Source organism: Poeciliopsis prolifica, unplaced genomic scaffold (genome assembly GCF_027474105.1).
Source record: "Poeciliopsis prolifica strain line A6 unplaced genomic scaffold, Auburn_PproV2 SCAFFOLD006, whole genome shotgun sequence".
Taxonomy (NCBI): Eukaryota; Metazoa; Chordata; class Actinopteri; order Cyprinodontiformes; family Poeciliidae; genus Poeciliopsis; species Poeciliopsis prolifica.
In genome coordinates, this window is record NW_026562381.1 from 4,369,457 (window position 1) to 4,391,632 (window position 22,176).

The 22,176-nt window shown below is 39.0% G+C and overlaps 2 protein-coding genes across 6 annotated transcripts in view; one reads left to right on the forward strand and one right to left on the reverse strand.

The window, feature by feature from the left end:
• Positions 1-9,295, forward strand: part of LOC129360471 (glycine receptor subunit alphaZ1) — a 107,036-nt gene extending 97,741 nt beyond the window's left edge. For 2 of the 4 annotated variants that reach the window (XM_055030720.1, XM_055030722.1), the window contains one exon: positions 4,414-9,295. In XM_055030720.1, coding sequence (XP_054886695.1) covers positions 4,414-4,722 — 309 coding nt within the window. In that variant the 3' untranslated portion in view covers positions 4,723-9,295. The remainder of the gene's footprint in view (positions 1-4,413) is intronic. The other 2 variants (XM_055030721.1, XM_055030723.1) reach the window with 1 other exon arrangement.
• A 1,430-nt stretch (positions 9,296-10,725) lies between these two features.
• LOC129360757 (ras GTPase-activating protein-binding protein 1-like) lies at positions 10,726-19,609 on the reverse strand. Of its 2 annotated transcripts, none has more exons than XM_055031153.1 (12): positions 19,489-19,609; positions 16,026-16,142; positions 15,855-15,936; positions 15,077-15,250; positions 14,880-14,970; positions 14,184-14,274; positions 13,814-14,048; positions 13,625-13,723; positions 12,989-13,103; positions 12,749-12,874; positions 12,232-12,341; positions 10,726-12,150 (listed from the first exon to the last, which is right to left on the reverse strand). In XM_055031153.1, the coding sequence occupies exons 2-12, from the start codon at positions 16,118-16,120 to the stop codon at positions 11,902-11,904; spliced, it is 1,467 nt and encodes a 488-aa protein (XP_054887128.1). In that variant the 5' UTR covers positions 16,121-16,142; positions 19,489-19,609; the 3' UTR covers positions 10,726-11,901. The 2 variants fall into 2 exon arrangements, with proteins under 2 accessions (XP_054887128.1, XP_054887127.1); XM_055031152.1 differs by having other exon boundaries at positions 13,805-14,048.
• Positions 19,610-22,176: the final 2,567 nt, after the last annotated feature.

Consider the following 22,176-nt stretch of genomic DNA (forward strand, 5'->3'; position numbering starts at 1 on the left):
TCACAGTGCAACCTTCCTAACTACAGATTTTAACAAGTTGCAGCTTCTACATTTTAAACCCATGTTATGAAATGTGTTAGTTGCATATTTAAACCTACTTAAGACTGAACAAGGTACAGGACAAACATTTTATGAAGATGCTTTTACTCCGTACAGTGAATTTACTTTTGTTGTGTAATATTAGTGTTGCACTTGAGAAGTCATTCTATTTCTCGGTAGATCTTGTGCTGTTTTGATTTCAGTTAGTATAATTATATAATTTATTGGCTCCTTATTACTTATCTGGATACTTTTTAGGCACCCCATGAGCATCCAAACATGAGATTGGATGCTCATATTCAAGGGGAATTCAACTAGGTGTTGGAAACTTACCCAGAGGTTTTGGTCCATATTGATATGATGGCAGTTAATGCAGATTTGTCAGCTGCACATCCATGATCCAAATATCCCTTTCTAGCATATCCGAAACATTTTCTATCAAACTGAAATGTTGTAACTCTGGAAGCTACACGAATCGTTCATTTCAAGAAACCAGTTTGTGCTGAGTTGGCCTTTGTGACATGGCAACTTTTCAGAAGTCTGTGGTCATAAAAGGGTGAACATAGCCAGCAACAGCTGATATTAGGAGGCTTAAAGTGTGCAAAGAGAATATCCCCATTATCCTGAAAAAATGGGATCAATGCTTTGATATTTACATCGGACGCTGAAGAAATGAGAGTCACTGAACCAGGCCAGGTTTGTCCAGTCTGTTATTGGCTGATTTTGCTGAGACTGTGTGAAGTGCAGCCTCAATTTCCTGACAGGAGTGGAACACAGTGTGTTTTTCTAATGCTGATTAATGCTGATTTTTCTAATGCTGATAGGTATTCAAAAAATGGCATTTTTTGAATACCTAATCAGTATTAGTTTCTACAACATTTTGTTGTAGAAACTTATTTTGGAGTCATTGTTGGTTTTCTATGATCTGAAACCACTCTGCCCAATCTTTTCTGATCTCAACAAGATATATGTACAGATACACTCTATATATTTCAGCATGTATTTTACATTCACTGTAAATTCAAAAGATGGCTGTGTATCTAGTTTTGCTTCATTTAGGAGTGCATGCACACTCCTTCTTCCTCTCTTATTGTTCTTCACTGCCTCTTTTCATTCTTTTCTTCTCCTCCACCTCCTTCTCTCTCGACAGTTCTTCTCATTGCGCCTCCTCCTCACGTCCCTCCACCCTCCACATTAATCACATGGCAGGGACAATAAAGCGGAGCATCTGTAATAGTTTCGCTGCGTCACTGAAGGACGGGCAGAGGTCGGCAAGCGTCGTGGCTAATGCGTAGACTCCCTGGGTGTGTGTGTGTGTGTGTGTATTAACGGTAATAGATGACTTGGTGTGGACGCAAGGACAGAACGGGGACATTGCTTGCTAAAAATGGATCACTACCTTGTGGTGCAACATACATAAGTGTAAATGCACACACCTACAGCTACACAAAAACAATTGAATGCTAGTCATGCAAGCGCCACATACTGGGACAAGACATTCCCTTCTGATTTCACTTTTTAGTGATCTCTTTTGGCAATTTGTTGGGTATTTAGCCTCTTTTCTTCTTCTGGATGGTAGCGCCTGAGTCTAGCACAGGGGTGTTCAGCTGTCGTTTTTTATTGCTGGGTTGATTTGTTGTTGCTGCAGAGGTTTTGCGTCACTTCAGCTCCCTTGCTGCCAGCGGTTGTTTCTGATTTAGGCATCGGACTTGCTAGCGTGGTGATCATAAAATTCTTTTTTTATTTTTCCTGTCAAAAATGGAATGGTTAGATGAGATGGGCTGCTGGAAAGACTTCCCAAACTGACTCAAAGGGAAAAAGAGAAGAAGAAGAAAAAAACAAGTTGCAAGCATTCAGACTCCAGACAAAAAAAGAGGACGTTCAGTCACCGGAGGGATTTTCTTTATGTCACTTTTAAGCTTGTTGTTTAAAGGCTGTTTGTGGTGTTTATTCTGGAGATAAAGCTTCCACAGACAGCCCACGTTGATGTTTTCTACAAACTCTGAAACAGATAAGGAAGTCGATGCCCCTTCTGTAATGAAAAGGCAGCGTGACAATGCAGATAACATTATCAGTATCTCATTGCCCTTGGGTGAAAATGTCCCGTGCATGGCGTCACCTTCTGTGCTTCTCATGTCAGTCAATCGAATCCATTCAAACACCTCAACTCACATCCTCACTCCCCTTGATTGGTGAGTGAAACACTTTGTGATATCAGTGCCTTGTGCAGCCTGACCCGTGGTGAGCTCTTCATTCATTAATCCAGTCCACAGCTCAACCTTTGCAAAGCTTTTGGCCGCTTTTTGCAGAGCAAGAGTATACAGAGATACAAAGGGCATACAAGACAACGTGCACACGCCGCTGTTAAAACATCTTAGTTTTAACAGTATGAAAAAGTCTTAAAGAATAAAGGCTTGCAACTGTTTCCACTTATATTGCAACTATAATTCAATGGAAAGATTTATCAGATGAAAAAAATAATCGAATAAATAAAAACACAGCAGTGATCTGACATTCATTTCCACAGCTTAATACTTTTTGATTCAGTTTCAATGATGGAGAAATTGTGCGTTGTAGGACTTTCCTAATATTTGCACACTTTTATTCTTTACTTAAAAGCCATAGTTTGGAGTCAAAGATCAAAAGTATCACAGTTATCAACCAGGAGAAAAGTGCTGTGTTTTTATTTTCTTCCACCAGATTGGACTAAGTGTGGGATCAGCTGAACATCTAGTGTGATAAAAGAGCACAAACAAAAGAAATGTGTAAATAGTTAAATATTTTTTTCTGCAATACTACATGTTTCAGTTTATTTAACAAACTTTAATATCAGATGAAAATAAACTGAGTAAAAAAAGTGGTTTTCAAATGTTGCTCTTATTTCTTAGCTTCTGTTTGAGAGCAGAAATGTGATGTTATTTTACACAGGATGACACTCACCAGCCAAAACATCTACTTTTTGGCAGACGCCCTCATTTGTCTCATCAGTCGACATGTTTCCCTAACGTCTTTTGGATCATCAAGATGTTTTTGGCAAATGTTAGTGAAGCTTGTGTGGAGTTGTGAAATAATCACAATGTTGGAAAGTTACCAAAGCTGACAATACGCCCATTCCAATCTCATGCCTCACTGTAAAAGCCTCACAGCTTCTACACATGCAGTCCTTGCACCCTACCCCCATTTCACCTCTCATTATCCTCGATTTTCAGCAATACTTAGGGTGGTTCAGGTTTGTCCTGCTTACTTTGAAAGCCATTTTAAACACCAGCCCAATATCACAATTTTTCCATCTTGGCCAGCAGTGGATTTTACCTTGGAGCAACTCTCATATTGGCATTTTTGACTATATTGTTTGATAATGTTGAATTCTGAATAATGAGCTCAACTTCATGTGCCATTCTGGGTTCTTTTATGACTTTCTGGATGAGTCGTTTATCTGCTCTTGATGTAATTTTGGCTGACCACCACTTATGTGGTTTTCAGCACTTCCATGTTCTTGTACATGGGCTGGCAACCCTTTCCTCACTGCCATATATCAGCTCTTCTCGGATGTTTGTATTTATTTTTTGTCAGACAGATTCTATTAAAATGTTTTTTTTTATTATTCTACAACAGCGGCAGGAGTTACACTTTGGTTTATTTAGTGAAATCAAGGTTAATTCATGATTTAACAAGAGAAGCAATTGAATTTTCACATAACGCAGGTTGGTCTGGATTCCTTTTTTTCTTAATAATTAATATCTTGATTTAAAACTAGATTATCTTGGATGTTAAACTTTATCTGGTGAACTAAAACTTGAAAGGGGCGCAAATAAATATTCCAGTCACAAAAAATGAGCTGAAGGAGAGCATGCTGCTTTGTCTAATCAACTAATTCTTGTTTCCTAATGTCAACAAAAAATATGATTTTGACATATTCTAACACTGTAAAACAAAATAACTTCCCCTAAGTGTAAGAACAGAACTTTGTGCAGTTTAATCCTGTACAAAGTGCAATACAATTCAAAACAAAGAAATGAAAGTCAGAGGCACAAAGCAGCAACATCTAACTGATGATGATGTGGCAGCACTGGTCAAAATTCAGGATCGATCTAATAACAATGTGAATTCATAATGATCAGCTACAAAATGTATCAACACAAATGACCTTATGATCTTGAAAGCGCCTGAATACTTCATGGACATTTTCTGGTCTACTTGAGCTGAGACAAGATGCATAATTGGGCACTGATAAATGAAAGCATAATTAGAGCCTTCTCTACTGTAAAGCAGACATGTTGGTGATGTATGTTTCTGTTTCTGTTGAAAACTTCTTTGCTGTGTCCCCTCATAAAGAGCTCTCAACTGTGATGTTTTTTCTGTGGTTCCTAACAGCCTGAGTCTTGGCCTGTGTTGCAGGAGGAGGACCCGGGTGACGGGCGCTTCAGCTTCCCCGGGTACGGCATGGGTCCTGCCTGCCTGCAGGCCAAGGATGGCATGGCCATCAAGGGCAACAACAACAACGCCCCGACCTCGGCACCGCCCGAGAAGAGCATTGAGGAGATGAAGAAGCTGTTCATCAGCCGGGCCAAGCGCATTGACACAGTGTCCCGCGTGGCCTTCCCGCTCGTCTTCCTCATTTTTAACATTTTCTACTGGATCATTTACAAGATCATCCGCAGCGAGGACATCCATAAGCAGTAGCCGAATGGAGGAAATGAGCGACAGCGACGTGAAGCAAAGAAAAGCAGCAAAACAAATTAAAAATATGAGACAAAGATGACTCCAAAGCAGATATTATTGTCCCTCTTTTCCAGCCATACCTCTTGTCCTCTTCTTTCATCCTCTTTCTCTTTGGTCAAAGATTTGCTGCTTTTTGTGGCCCCTCCTTTGAGCCCCATTTGACCAAACCGTTTGAAGCTTTTTATTGCTTTTTCCTACCTTTCTTGCCCTACTCCTGAATCCCATTCCCTTTTTCCTGTCTCTTTAAAACCCCTTAACAGTCCGGAACAGTGCAATAGCAATGCAGTAAAATGCATGATATATGAATGTGGCAATATACTGAAGAAGAAGCGTGAAAAAAAATAAACCTAAACTTTCCAAGACACACCCAGGGAACCGTTTGGGAGTGAACGGACTGGAAGAAAAGGAGACAAAAAGATCTTGTATTTAATTTGAGCTTTTTTGTGACGACAGAGATATAATTCTTTATGGAAATATGACGTAGGGATGCGGTGGGAAAGGTGCAAGAGGCATACAGCAGTGTAATATACTTATTTATCATAACTGGAAGATATATGGACCCTGTCTCCAAGGATGGACATCTGGAACAAAGGATGTTTAACCCTCCAAAAAGAAAAGAAAGATGGCGGTTCAGTGCTTCCACTAAATTAATTGATGCAAGGATCATGCATTCTATATATCTAGTTTTGCTTCAAACATGTATTGCAAGCACTTGTCAAAGCTTTCCCTCCCTCCTGCTGCCAACGCCACAAAAACTGCAGAGACACTTGAAGTTTGTCGCTGCTGCTGGACTAAGAAAATAAAATGAATATAAGACACTAAAAAAATAATGGACACCCAGAGCTGATTAATACCTGTGATCAACATCTATCAGTTCTTAATTACTTTCACTCTGCATCTTTGTGGGTTTTTTTGTTTTGTTGTTGTTTTCTGTTCTGTCGTTCTTTTTTAAATATAAATACTAATTAATATATGTGCCAACTAAACTTGTCACTTGTGGCTGTGCGACACTCGTCATCTCTGACCTTTTCACCTGGAGGGAGGGCGAGCAGTTTGATGTCTTTTGTTTTGATCACTGAGATTTCAGTTCAACGCCATTAGCCGAAGAAAGACCAGCTCGATCCTTGACCGGAGTAAAAAAACGCAGATTCTGATTCGTTTTCCTTTGCTGTATTGATTGGGACTGAAACATTCACATGTTTACATCTTTGTGCTTCCTTGCTTCAACCCTGCCTCAATGTGACGCCAACATTCCCCACCTATCCTGATCCTGAGCAAGAGGACAAACGTCTTAAATCATACATAAAACATCAAACTTTATGTGCATCTCACATGGACCAACTGTAGCTGTGAACTTCATGGAACTGCATCGTCTCACACACACAGAGTGCAACACCTGAATTTATTTCACCACACTGGATGGGATTTGATCAGTCTGGCTGGTTGATGTGATCGATTGATAATTTTGCTTTGCACCAGGCTTCTCTATGCAATGATTAGTATATGCAATTTTCATTTTTACTTCTTCACTGCTCTTCCATCTCAAGTGGTTACACTTTAACGATTAGAGGTGAGAATGCCAAGGTATTGACCTCTATAAGGCACTTTTGGCCCTAAAGCATGCAGATGCCTGCATGAAAAACTGGTCTGTAACAAGAAATAGACCAAGCCAAATCTAACTTGATATTAAGAATTTCCCCATGTTTAATGCACAAAAGATTATTATGTTTGGTACGTTATCTGCATATTCTACGCAGAATATTCCTAAGTGCATTTATTCTTTTAAAAATGCTTCAAGTCTGGGAAATTACCAGTATTTTAGCAAAGAAAAATCTAAAATTTACCTTAGAGATGTAGTTACTATTGCAACGTTATTTAAGAAAGAGATTTATTTATTCTGATGACATAAAATGTCTTTTAGCACTTAGAAAAACAATCAAAAAAATGGCTGAAAGTTGTATGAATTGAAGAAAATCACTGTCATCATTAGCCAGGAACAGTACTGTATCTCTGGCTTTGTTGCCAGGTTTTATTCATGGAAAGTAAGACCAATCACTCATTTCTATCATGCTCTAAGAATGATTATATTTTTAGAACCAGTTTCAGATACTTATTTTCTGCATAGAACTGAAAAAAACATGGTGCCCTGGGAATATTAGAACCTTTTGTAATGTTCCTGTTATGTGCCATATAGATTTGAAGAATATAAGGTTCAAGTCATAGCCAGTCACATTATATTTATAGCTTATGCAGTTTTTACTTGTGGAACACATTTTCTGAATATCCTAAAATAGACCTGACGGTACAGGTTGTCTGTCACATCCAAAATCTGTTTTATCCCATCATGAATATATCCCAGGCTTTGTGAATGAAGGTATGCGAGACTGATCTGAAGGGCTATGCCACTCATTGACTCCATTCTGATTCTAGATATTGAAATAAAAAGTGCCATAAAAACACACATCACCCAAAAAGCTATGCATTTCATCCAAAATACATTTTTCTAAAACTTGTTCACCAGGACCGCTATGCGTCTTGGTTAAAGTTTGTGTTGGTTGTCCACGTTTCATTGATAACTGAAGGCCAGGTTGCAGAGGCAACGCATTAGGCAGAGACACCCAGACCCGCCTCTTCCTAGCTACCTCCTGCAGCTCACCTGGGGGACGCTCGGAGTCGAGAAAGTCCTTGGCCAACCCAAACCCTAATTCCAGCTGACACCAAACTGTCTTGATTAGTTTTAAAGTGATAATTTGCAGGTTGGCTCCTCAAAGCCAAGAACACTTATGCTTCGGATATGACCTATGACATAGGCATATAGAAAAAAAAAAGTTATTTGTCAGGTGGCACATTTTCTACTGCTTATTGTGATAAACAGTCATTGCTGGAGATTGTAAGAAAATATGGTATAGAGTCTGGCTCTCTTGAACTGACCTTTAAAACAGATTGAGGGTTATGAAACCTCAGTGCCATTTCTGAACAAATAATCAAAAAAATTCATACCAAACGTCAACAACCAGAATTTGTCACTAATAGACTGAAATGCTTAATGAGTGAGGGGAAATAGTAAATGTCAAATAAATCCTGGAAGGTTCATTTTCATTTTATAAAGTCCCAAAACACATGTATTTTTTATGCTTCTTTGGATATTTTTCAACATGTAGCCTATTTGCAAATAGTTTTGCAGCTGAAAGTTTAAAAATGTATTGTGGGATTTTCAGAGAATCATTAAATCATTTGATCTGTTTAATCAAAGTGGCAGTTTAGCTTTAACATATTTTAAAAATATTAATTTATTATTCAAAAGACAGACAGTTCAATCTTGGGCTAATCTGGAACTATGGAATTGAATTCTTTATGCCTGCGTGAATTAATGTCTCTGCCTTTCTGAATAAAACTGAAACTAGAATAAGAAACCTCAGAAACGGGCTCCGACTCATTCGATACTGATTTGTTCTTCTGTGCCATAAACACTCCAACTTGAAGCGCTTGTGTTCATGAGCCAGCATCTGTTTTCCTGGAGCACACACACGTATCTTCTTGTGCCATATCGGGGTTGAATATGCAACCAAAAAACAATGGGAATACAAAGAAAATGAAACCTGGACCTAAAAGCATATCATGAATTTTTCAACCACTTCACATGATTCATGAGCCTCATCGCTCCTCTGTGTATCATAACTTCTTCATCACCAGCCTCATATTATTGTGTTAGTCATTGATTATAATGTAATGGTTGGTTGGAGTTGCAAATGGTATAATATGTAAAAAAAAATAAAATGTTGGGTTTATATTGCATCATATTGAAAAAGTATAAGAAAGATAAGTTTATTAAGAAGGATAAGTTTATCAAACTTTAATTTCTAGGTCGAATTTTAAAGAAGCACGGTTTAATATTTTGATGATTATTGATTTTGAGGAGTTTTCTTTTGCTTGTATTTTAGTGTATGTATTATACAATCTGACGCCCAGAGGGAAAAGGAAAAATGCAGTGAAACCTGAATTGCTGTGAATTAATGGAATTACTATTATTCATTTATTGATCTTCTTTGCAAAAGTTGGAATGGCCTTAATTTTGCTTTACCTGCTTCTATTGTGTCTGGCACAAAGTGCAGCTCCTTTTAATTTGCTAAATTTCTGATGCTAATTATGGCGCTTATATAAGCTGAGAGTGCACATCAAAGCAAGGTGAAAAAGTTCTGCGAATTCTGTTTATTTTTCATTAATCTGAGAAACTATATTTTGCATGAATATAAATAAAAATGGCAGATATTTTGGCTTGTACAAAAAATGTGAAGCAATTTGAAGATGAAAAAAAGAATGTACTGTTTCTGCTGTATCTGTATATATCTGAATATTTATTAAAAAGAAATATGTCATACTACTAATTCTATTAACGATTAAAGGTTTTCTGGACAAAAATCTCTTTACCTGTTTTTGAACATTGTCAAGATTGTTGGAGTTGGATCTTCTGCTTTCTGTTACTCGACTCAAGGATCTGTGTAATCATTAAAGAAAAAAGTATTAAAAATCGCAAATAAAAGCTTCCTCTCAGGTGTTTTTATTCTTTAAGCACAATGAGACTCTTGAGTTTCTGCTCAAACTACAAGCAATGCAAATTAACCCTGTCTGATATTAATATTTAATGTTTTCTGATTCAAATTAAAATTTGTAACAAGCAGAAGGAATATAGTATGTAACAAAAGTATTCACAGCTCTTAAGCTTTTTAACATTTTGTCAAATTACAACCATAAACTCTAGTGTATGTTTTAAATCATAATACACAGTAGTTCATAACTTTAGAATTATATTTCGGTTTTCTAAACTGCTTCTTACTTTGCCATGAAACTGTAAGAGATTTGAGACGACAAACATATTCTGAATGTTAAATCTTGAGATGGAGAAACTAGCAAAAGAGCAACACAGTCCATCTCGCAGGAAGCAACACGGTGCAACAGGCACATCACAGAGCTCAATTTGACCTTTTCTTCCAATGCTTGTTTCAAAAGTGATGCTTTCAGTCCGAAGTCCTGATTAAAAGCTGAAAACAAGATAAATCGATGAAGACAGTTGATCAGAAAGCAGAACCAGCGATTGGCAGTGGGTTTGTCAGGACTCTGCCATCATCAGGACAGATGAGTACTTCAGCTCCCTCTGACTCCAGCCAGAGTAACTGGTTTCCTGCAGAAAATCAATGCTAATCATTTCGACGGAGGCTCTACTAAGACATCTGAGGAGCCTCTTGAAAGTCAGTGCACTCGACTAAGAAATTAAACTCTGTGTAATTCCTGTTTTCCAGAGCAAGCATCAAAATGCGCAGCTGATTGTGTTTGTGGTCCTGATAATTAGATGTGCAGTAAAAGGAGGAGCAAGAGCCGAGAGTAGAACGACCAGATGTGGATGGATGTACAAGCAGAGTGAAAACAATGTTAAATTATCCTACTTCAATTACAATAACTTTAAATTTCCAAACGTATGTCTGTGCAAAACTGTTTAAAATCCCAAATGAGTTCGCGATTCTTCAGCTGAGTTGCAGTACCTTTAGGACGACGATAGGCGTCACTGTTGGACAGAAGCATTTTTGAGGTTTTCTATGAAAGTCTGCAGCATCAGAAACCTAAAAATGTATCCAGAAGTTCACATACCTGAGGAACTTCCCACCTGGGCACGTTTACTTTTCATTTGCGTCTTTTGAAATAAAACCAGTTCATAGCCATCTTATGCAGCCCAATAGCTACTTACTAAGAAGAAATAAACTACACATTCTTTAGATCCACAATATGTTGAAATGTATTTTATTTTAATTTAGATGATTATGGTTTACAGCTCATGAAAACCATAAACAGATATTTGTCCCCAATTTCTTTCGGTAGGAGAACTTCGGACAAAAATCTGTATAAAAATCTTGCTGTGTGAACTAGTTATATTGTAAACCTTGATTTTAAACAGACAAAAACCAAACGAGGTTAAAACAGTAAATCGCTTTTAATTTAGTTCTCTCATCGGCATGTGAGCTTATTTTTCAGATGACAAATGAAGTGCATCGGTAGTACAAGTCTGACAGGTTTTGATACATGCTCCATTCAGACAACATTACTAAAATAAAACTACAACATTTCAGCTCTTTGACCTGATAGAATAAAAAGACAGATCCATCGCTAGATACAACGGTGGCAGCAATACACAGGATTGCCCAAGCAGTAAAAGTACACGTTCCTTTAAGAAACAGGGAGAGAGAACGCGAAACATCTGGGTTTACAAATCCCCAATTCAAGTAGTATTTACCCTTTTTCATGTGTTTGTGTGTTCTGATTTAACAAATTCAAGTTTAGCAATTAAAAATGGCAACAAAAAAAAAAGTTGACCAAAAGTCCAGGTAAAAACAGGTGAAAGCAATACAAACATCCAGGGCTGATCCAACTGCAGAGCTGGTTATGTCTCCTGCACAAACCGATGTGTGGATTCAGGAGGGAGCGCCATCAGAATGAGAGGAGACGGCTGTTCACCGGAGGAGCGACTCGGCTTCAGGAGAAAATGCAGACAGCAGTTACGGTGGATTCATTCTGGTTTCTCTAGACGATCAGAACAACAACAACAAAAACATTCAGAGTTTTTTGGTGGGGGTTAAAAGTTGAGATGGCAAACTTGCAAAGTATTCAGAACTCCTTGTGTGGGAATGCTAAAAACAGTCTGCATCAGCACTCCTGTCTCTTCAAATGAGTCTCAGCATCCAACAGTTTTCCCCCTGAACAGTAAAGATGAGTCCCTGGAGTGTGGAAAGGCAGGACTCTGCTGTGGAACTGGGAAGGTTTGTGTTGGAGGGGGAGCGGCTTTGGAACAAACAGACGGATGACTCCGCCGCCTGAATTCAGCAGATGTGACTTGTATTTAAAAGTTTGACCAAAAACTTGAGCCGAAAACATTTAGGAGACAGAAAAATGCAGAAATGAATCAGAAGTTAGGCAACGCATGAGCAGCAACCCAAATTCCTGACTCCAAATCTATAATTCCTGCCGATGTTCCCTCCTGGATGTAAAGAGAAGTTGTTGTTTTTTTCATTAATTTATCTTTTTCCAATTAGTTCTTTTTGCAGAAAACTCAAAAACGACTGACTCCAAACAGATGATCCATCTCCAAGGGTTCTACTGACGGGGAGCAGAGTAGCGACCCTCTGCGGTCCCGGCACCCCGTCCAGAACCAAAGCTGGGTTTCTGTGACATGCCGCCACGAGTCGGGGGTCCCCTCGGTCCCCCGCCGCCTCCTATTCGCTCTCTGGGGCCGCCGGGGCCTCCTGGACCACGGGGCCTCATGTCTCGCCTGTCGCCCTCTCTGGCCGACCGAGTTTTCTTCTCCTCCACGTTTAGACGGACATCGCCTCTGAACTTGATGGGCTGATGAAGACAACAAATTATATTATAATCCAGAAAGAAAAAAGCTCAACCTCCCCTCAGACTGAAAGCTGTGTTTCTTACTCTGTTGCTGAGGATTTTCTGTACAGGTTCAGAATCATCAAACACCACAAAGCCGAAGTTTGGGAGCTTCCCTCCGCTGTTGATTCGCAGCTCCAGGACATTCCCGTACTCTGGAGGTAGAAAAGTCACGATGTTCCATAAAAATAATCATTTTTAATCCAATTCCAACTATTGAGGCTTTTGACGAATACAACCAAACCCTTTCCAGGCCAGAACTTACTGACAAGCTTTGAAACTACTGAACCGAAGAGCCAAAACAATCAGATGAATCAGTTGAAACAACAAAAAAATGTCAGTTTATTAACAGATTAATCACTGAGGAAATGCTGTGATGCATTTTAGCTAATGCAATATGCTTATTTTCTTATTGCATCTTTATGTGCCATTTTTTATCCAATTAATTGCCAGAATGATTGATTAAACAATAACTAAAAAAACATTTAGTTGCCACCTTTCTGTGCTCTTGCTGAACTGTAATATCTATTAAAGCTGCTGTTGAGGTTTTGCTCCAACTTACGTTCAAAGAACTCCTTCAGTTCCGTCTTATCCACGTCATGTGGAACGTTTCCCACAAAAAGCTGGTGGGCGTCTGGGTACCGGACCATCCTGCGGCCCTCCACCTCACCCTGCTCACCTTCACGAACTGAAATATAGACGGAAACAATTTACTAAAATACAAAAAAGCGATCTCAAATCAGCTGCACTTCCTGTCAGAAGGTGAATCTAAAGTGTGGTGTGGCATTAAGCCGGCCTGCACCTGGCCTCGGCCCCCTGTTGGGGGGTGGAGGACCGCCGGGCCGCTGTTCTCTCGGCCTCTGGTCCCTCTGCGGTCTCTGTGCTGTCTGGGTCTCTGGCTTTACTTCCGCTCTTGGCTGCAACAGAACAGCTTTTATTAGAGCAGGAAGCCATCTGATATTTGCATTTAGGAAAGAAATGAATCATTACTTGAATGTGCTCCAATTAGTTTTAGGCAAATAAACATAAGCAAGTAAAACATAAAGAGTCCAGAGTGAGCTGCTACAGCCGCTCTGGTTAGAAAGGAATATTCTGCTGATAACAAATCAGACTTTTTATGAGGAAAATTTACCAGAACCAAACAATTTGAAGACCAGCAAGTTTTTATATTATTAATTGGATTCAGTAAATTCACTTCAAATATAAACATTTGACTACTTGATAACTTCAATGCAAGACCAGAATGTCTAGTCAGCATTTTTCCAAATTAGTTAATCTTCACATGAGTCCCAACCTCTTTATAAATCAAATTGACATGACGCATTGATCAGATCAGCATTATGATAAAAACTCAAAAATAATAACTCAAATGTGATCGGTCCAAAGAATTTGATTTAAATGAATGTAGCTGACCAATAGAGTTGAGAGTTCAACCTACCTGTGCCGTGGGAGCAGCTTTTACATGTGGAGGGAATCCGGAGACTGGGACAGCCCCACTGGGAGGGAGGTTCTTACTGGTAACCAGTGCCCAGGAGAACTAGCAAGGGAATAAAGAGTGAAAATAAGATTTCTAGTTTGCTAGGGCGTTTTCTCCGGTTCTTCCCACCTCCACACCTACCCTGTTTACCTCTTGAGCAGGGGGCGTGGCCTCAGCGGGCGCAGGCTCTGTGGTGGGGGCGACGGCTGTGGAGGGGCTTTTCTCCGTCTGATCCTCAATTGTGAGCGCTTCTGTCTGCGTCTCCAGCATCACCTCGGCTTTCAGCTCCACCTCCGCAACCTCCGCCTCCTTCTCCGCCTCGTGCTCCGGTTCTGGGCTCGCCACGGCCTCTTCCTCCTCGTCGCCAGGAGCCGCTTGTTCTGAACTACAAAAAGATCATGTGGACGTTGGTTTGGAGCCGCCATCAGGGTTTGTGCTGAGGTAGTCTATCGTAGATGAGCTGTAGGAATATTGACTAAAAACTAAACTAGTAAACCCAGGAAAACTGATAAAACCTTACCAAGCTGTTGAGTCGTAGTAAGGGGCCGACTCCTCTGGGGCCACATCAGGGGACGGGACCCTGTCCAACTCCTCCACCTCATCTTCAGACTCTGAAAATAAGTCAAAGAATTCATACTTTTTTTATCCATGTCTGAAGTCCATTTTATTATTTTTGCAAATTCCATAAAATGTTTTCCAAAATGTCTTATTTTGAATGTGAATTCCATTTTAGCCATATTTAACAGTATTATCTCAAAAATGTATGTAATTATGGGGTGAATGGAAAAAAAGGTAAGTCAATAGATGAAGTTCAACATGTACTGTTAATCTGTTCACAAATATAACAAATTGATGTTCAGAAACTTGGTTTCACAAAATGTTAAAAAGTGTTCCCCCTTATTTTTTAGAAAATTTATCATATTACACAATTTCTTCACCACAGAAATCATAAGGTTCCATATTTACCAATACAATCCATCTGAGTCCAATATACAAACTCATTGATTATTTAGAATTTTTTCTAGTCATTATATTCACAAAGTGAAATTAAGACATTTTACTGCAAATTACAAATCATAAGTTTGAGCAATGAACAGTTTACCGTACAGATAATAAAGATTTATTATAGCATTGGTGACAGAAGATAAAATGGAGGACTTCCTCAGTACTTCAGACAGAACCACAGCTACAGAATCTATAAAAACATTCTTTGCACCTTCTGGGGGTTCAGAGTCCGAGTCACCAAACACCTCGTCTTGGTAGCGAAACACGTCGTTGTGGACGTAGAATTTATTTGCAACAGTTCCCTGAAACAACAACAATAAAATAAATATCGTGACGAGTCAGGACATTTTTTACAAGCCACACAAAATCTACAGCTGAAGGCGCATGCGTCTCAGTCTGGGTGCCAACCTCGGGTGCCAGAACAAACGTCTGCATGAACTTCCTCATGGGCTGCATGTTGTTGGACAGCTCCCCCATCACCTGGACCACCACGCCTTCGTTCAGGGTGGCGTGGGCGTCCACATGTCGGATCTTTGTGTGACAATCACGAAAACTCAGAGCCATCACCCTCTTGTGGATCTCCTGCAAGAAAAGACAGGAAGAAAAATCAATGAGGTGGACTTCCACTTAGCAAAGGTTTGATTGATTCTTGTAGCAAGTATTTTTATTTTTTTATTTTTTTAGAATCACCAGGATCTGCAAATACAGACACATCTTTATTTGCAGATCAAAGTGATTTTGGTCAAAATATCTCAATCTCCTTGTTAGAAGACGACATAGGAAATAATAGACTCTATAGATAATTGCAACTTCTAGTCCTGTGAATTCTTAATGAATTAAAAAATGCTCAAAAATTCAATTTAAGTCTGCTTAATTTCTTATAAAAAATATAATTTAAATAATTCTTTGACATTTCTTTAAATATAAACTGATGAATTTTGATGCAGCCTTATAGAATTGCTTTAAATAAATGTTTTAAAATTGCTTAGTCTTTTCCCCTCTAAACTGTTCGAATAGACAAATTGCTTTCTGGATTTAAAAATCGCTTCTGAATTGGATCTTGACTCTTAAAATCTGAAAAATCCAGATTTTACACCTCTATCTGTAGTGCAAAATGTAATTCTGTTGTGATTTCTCAGTATGGAAATAATTCTTAAAATGTCTCCTGTTGGGTGACGACACTTACGGCTTGGCCGTAGACGGCCTCCAGAGGTTTGCCGTTGCTGTCCAGGCCGCCGTGCACGTAAGACGAGTTCTTTCCATAAAACCTGAGGAAACAGCCAAACAAGTTACTTAATAGAAAGGAAATTTAGAAAGCAGGATTTCTGACTGATGAAAGAGCAGCAGCTGGTGGTACCTGTGCAGGTAGTCTGGGGCCTGGTTCAGGAGCGTGTAATACTGTCGGACAAACTCTCGCCCGACCAGCTGGGCACTTGGCTTCTCCATCACCATTTCTTTGGTCGACTGGAAATCTCTGCAGGAACAAAGCGGACAAGTTTGTCAATAAACCAGTTTATTAAACCAGTTTAATAAATGATCCAATAGATTTATGTTTTAATTGAAGTTTTGGTCACAGCAATATTAAAATTCAAACTGCAGCAGACTGTTTGGATCCTGTTTTGATGACTCATCTACACTGACGGCGCTCATCTGCAAACCCAGGAGTCATTTCCAGTGAGAATCACCACCCATTTCACACAAACATGTTGCATCTGACTTTATATGGCCTCTTTTTTTATTTACTTGTTGGGCCAGCGGCACTCGCTGCGTGAAACTGACTGACAGCCATTTAAAACCACATTCTGGTGAAAACAACTTATAACCTGAACAAAATTAAGATTTCTCCTTATATGTTGTGTGAGAACACAACTGTGAATGTTTTATTCAGGCTTTTTTTTTCTGGCTAATTATTTTGTATTTCCTCGTGGACCTGAGGTGTTGATTGCAATTTCTGTCCTATAGATACATAAAAAATAAAAAAAAACTGCAAAGGCTCTCCAACCAGGAAGTATTTTAATTTTCCATGACCACTTCCGACTTTTACTGAAGAATTAGTTTTGCACTGAAGACAAAAAAAAAGAGAAAAAGAAAACTCTTTAGTCTACATTGCAATCCTGTTCACCATTTTTTAGAACCATCAAGTTTCCCTTTAAATTCAATATTTGCAGTAAAAAGACAGACTCTAGTAATGCTGATAGTTTGCAAAAAACGAGGCATGCTTGAACAGAACAACATTCTTCTAAGCTGCAAAATGCAACCACAGCTCAGGCTGCCATTAAGAGCAAGTTGATACCCAGCTCAATATCTGCTGGTTAAACTGGAAAAATTACATTCACAAGTAAGAAGAAAATCTATCCTTGTGGTTTTTTTGTCAGTATTAAAGCAGAAACTATTTAAGAGTTTTAAGCAGAAGTCATTTTGATTTGTGAGCTGGAAACTCGTTTGGGTCCAAAAGTGTTTTTTCTCATGGCAGGGATGACAGTTTACAAAAATGTTTTCTACACCAGCAGTTCCATTACATCCACATAAAATAATGCAGACATACTTTTTCTTTTCTAGTGGTCAAAGCCAGGCTGCAGCTTACATTTCAATCTATCCATTTTTCCAGTAATATTAATAATGATGCCAGAACCTGAAAAGAAACTTTACTGCACCTAGGTATTGACATTTCCAATATTTTATAGTGTTTTTCCATCATATAGTGAAAATTCCAAGACATTTCAGCTGCAAATATCAAAGTCCAGACCTCGCAAAAATAACAAAAACATATCCAACGTGACACCACTCTGAAAAAAAGCAGAACAATTTCACAGATTTATTATGAACCAAACATTGCATTTATTAATCACCTCAAGCCAATAGTAGTGGTTCAAATAGAAACCCAAACAACCCCAGATGATTGTAGGTTTTTGGGGTTTAAAAACAAAACAAAGTCTTAGTTTTAATCATGCAGGTTTCTGACAAACCAAATGATACCTGCCCATCCCTAGTTCAAACATGTATGAGGTTAGGCCCGGACAATATCACTGAAAAACACATTTCAAATTGATCAATAGCAACAATTATTGATCGTTTTTTTGTATTAAATGTCTGAAATGATGCCAAATTGGTTATGTGACATTTCCTGTTTAATCTGGTTTTCACTGCACTCTGTTCTTTCACATTTTTAAGTAAATGTGAAACAGGTACAGCCAGTACTCAACAGGCTGTTGCTGGGTAACCAAAGAGTGAGCAAGTTAGTAGATGCCACCAACCTTGCAAGGCTTACAGTGGTTGAGCAGCTACATATGCCTACATCTCCCAGAATGCTGTGCAGTTCTGGGTTGAAGTTCAGTGAAAATTATTGACAATTCTATCAGCTTAATCTACTGATATTGATTATGTGTAACGCAATACTTACAGGTCCGATGTCCCTGTATTTATATGAAACATGGAAGACTTATAATTGTTTTCATTTTTTTCACTTGAACCAAAGGACTATTATGCATTTTTATGTTCTCTTAATGCAGCAGCTCTTGCACCACTGAGAGAAAAACATTGTTTTCCAGCGCAGACAGCAGGACAAACTACTGCATCTGTAGATGACTGTAGTGGGACATATGCAGATCAGAGCAGGACTTTATCCACCGATGTCCATCGACCTGCAACAGGAGGTCTGGAGACCCACTTTCATTTTTTCCAGTGTAAAATTAATTTAAACAATTTAAGAATAACAAATGTTATTGAATTGAAGTCCCGTTACTTCACTGCGCTTCATCACAATCGATCCAGCTTTGCGTGATGCACCAGAAGTCTTTACAATTTTCGCGCCGTTTGCTTAATGCACAATCTAGGATGTTTTACATGGATGGATTTCTGAAGCTGCTCATTAACTGGAGCATTAGTGTAGTGCATGTTCAGCTAATCTGAAGACATTCTCTGGAAATGCTCACAAGGAGTCTGGGGAGTTAAAGCCCATCAAACCTTTGGAGGGTAGACAACCGTTCTGTTTATTTGCTTAAAGAAAATAATCGTAATATAGCATGTATCCATTCTTTTCAATAAGCTTCGATTCCTTTTATCCTGGTTTATATGAAATCAGCCTCATTTCCTCGGCATGGCGCGCAGACAAAGGCCGCGCCATGCCGGTTGTGATGGAGCCGCTCACCCGGCCTAAACACGCACAGGCCCCGCATACTGCGGGGACATCGGGCCACTCGAGCGGCCGTTTCCAGATATAACCTGTCCTCACTTGGCACGAAGCCGCCATCGACCAAGGAGCTTAACAGCAACAGCTGTAGCCGCATGCGGGCCCCGAAGCCAGAAGGATCCTCAGCAGCACGTGTCCTGGACGGTTCCCGGCCACGCGCTCTGCCGCAGGCGACCAGAGCTTCCCGGTACCATGATTACAACTATACAAGCTACAGTGAAATCCCACTCATCAAAACGCCACCAAAAATCTGATTTGGGACACGATGGAGATGATAAGACGGGAGAGAGTCACGACTGAAAGGCTAAACAGGAGCTAGAGAAGGGCGGTGGTTACTTCCTGGAGCGCAAAAGCGAAACTGGAGGATTTTTCTAACATTTAATTTTGGTTGAACGATTCTATCACTATTTTAATACTTAAAGGCTTAATTGTTTGTAACCTGCAACACTGTAATTTTAGACCATTTTAACAGGAGCTTAAGGACTTCCTACAAAAAAAATTCCTATTAACCCTCACATGAACCCCAGAACTTAGACAGAGCCCGACACAGTTTAGTAAATAACCCCGATAAAAGAAGAAACCGAGGATGTTATTATAAGACATAAACAGCCTGCAGATGAAATTAGCTTACCAACTGGTCAGTTGTATTAAAAAGTGTTGCCTTTCACTCGTTGATTCTCTGAATTGCCGTAAAGGCTGTCGGAGAGCTAGCGGCTTCACAACGTGCCGGAGTGCCCGGATACCGGTCTCACCTCCGCCACCGAACAACAAGATCCCGCCTCCTGGAACGTTTCTAGCAAATCAAACTCCATGTTAAGACTGATAAACCAATCGCTTGAGAGGACCACAAGGAGGGGCGCTAAATAAGGCATGAGACTGAGTGGTCCGTCCCGCCCCTTTCTGTTTGCTGCAGCGAGGTCCTTCCCCGGGTGCGATGGTTTTGTGAACTGGCATACACCGGTACTGTTCGGTGGCGGCGCACCGGTGGAGTTTTCCCGCTTGGGGGCGACAAAAGCATTCGGTCAAAATCAAAGAATGGATGCGAAATGTTTGCAAAAACAAATTTATCATACGCCGTCTAAGTAGAGACATTACAAATCCTACCCAATGACTGCGAATAATATGTTAATATCCAATTTTGAAATATAAATTTCCATTAAAAATTACTAAGCTATTTAGGTGACCTACTGTACCCTGCCTCTCACAATAATAGGATATGAACAACGGACGAACGGATTTTGTATTCGGTTCATTATCAGGTTCAAAAAGTTATATTTATCCTATAGTTGTACGTTCTATATAAAGAATTAAATGCATACATTTAATTCTTTATATAGAGTTAAATCCATGCATTCTATATTAATCAATTAATATAGAATGCATGGAAGAATGCAACAGCATCCCGCATCGAAAAAGTGGGTTTCAGTTGGAAAATTACTGAAAATAAGCAATGAAAATGTTATGAGAGCGCTGGCTCAAAATTTCTTCTGCAGTTTAACGCAAACTATTGATTAGTATTACTGTAAAATAATTGATGACACCATCAGTGCTACCACTTTGAACATAACATAACATTTTCCCATGTTAAGTTAAATAACCTGCCATTATAAAAATGTGGAACAATTACTTTTCCATGAATATTGACTGAAAACAAGCCCATATGTAGCTGAAAAGTTACCTGTAAGTTAGTTTTGTCTTTTGCCACATGTACAAATTTGCACTAGAAGCTACACCAAAAATACTTGGTTGGATTATTTATTTATTTATTGCAGTGCTATTTTAGATTGTTCAGTTATAAAAATGGTCTAGTCAGAGCTGGGAACTAAATCCTGGTGAGAATATGTGAAACAAAAGATAAAGTTCATGTTATATCCATTTACATTTTTTAGAATGAATGATAGAAGGAGTAATTGCCAATATAACACGATTTCAGTACTGCAGCGACTTTTATTCATTTTTCAATTTTTATCAAAAAAGTGAGCTAAAAACATTGATATGAGTTTACTTTTGATTTCTTTATTGGTTTGCCTTCTCTGCTGGGGTAGAATGAAGAGGTATTTATTTTTTCCCACTGCGGCAGAGAGGAGGCACTGCCTGCTTTATGGACAAGCCCCAGAGGTTGATTCACATTCCTGACTCTGGAGTCTGGATGAGCGGGTGGGGATGGTAACTGGGTGCTCTGGCTCTCCCTCTGTCGTCTCCCAGGGGACCATATGCAACATTAGTCGACCAGAAGAAAATTAAACACAAGAAGTAAAGAATGCTGGAGCAAAGGCACACAGAAACTCAGCCTAATACGGTAGGATGTATGAGAACACAATGTCCTCAGAGCCAGAAAACATGAACACATCCTGTTTTTTTGAAGAGTTGGTTTGTAACATTTATGAATATAATATGCTATTTGGACTTTTAGATATTTATGACACACATTACAATTCAATAATGATTCATTTGTGTTTTTGAGGTGATCGTCCGTAAATTTTATGCAATCAATGAAATTCTAAATCTTTATTATTTCAATAAGTAAAATTGTGACCAATCACAATCTAACATCATAATACTCAAATGGAAAACTGGAGCTCATCAAAATTATGAAATGAAGTTGTGGACTTTGACTGGACCATTCTTACACTTGAATTACTTTGATCTAATCAATCCTATTGTAGCTCTGATGACTACGTAGGTTCATGAATACAATGAACCTTCGCTTGAGTCCTGCAGCTTCTCTCGGGTTTTCACATGAGTTGAGGTTTATCCATCACCATGGGCTTCTTGGTGTTTTCTCTGGATTTTGTTCATCTTTATTGACCTGTTATATGGATAGCCATGCCTTCGAGAGTTTGCTGTTGTGTTGCATGTTTTTGATCTTCACATGAAAAACTGAAAAGTTCTCTTTGAGATGTTCAAAGTTTTGGATGTAGTTTTATAACCCAATTCCGCTGTAACTCTTTTCACAATTTCATAAAGAGCAGAGCCGACAGGTGAGTCTGTTGTGTTCTTCAGTTTTCATGATTTTGTTTGTTCACAAACGTTCCTTCACAGAACAACTCCATCTCTACACATATCAAATTACACACAGGTAGACTAATTTGTTACTTAAATTACTTTTTAAAATATTTAATTTTATTTAGAAGGATTAGAATATAGGGGTTAAATACAAATGAATGTCACACTTTTTAGGTTTTTGTTAAAAAAAAATTGTCAACCATGTGTGATTTTTCTTCTGCTTGACAGTTAGTTGCTGTTACATACATAACCTGTAATTCCAGTAAAATTATTTGACGTTTTGTAAATTGCTGAAGCTCTGTGTAAATCTGGT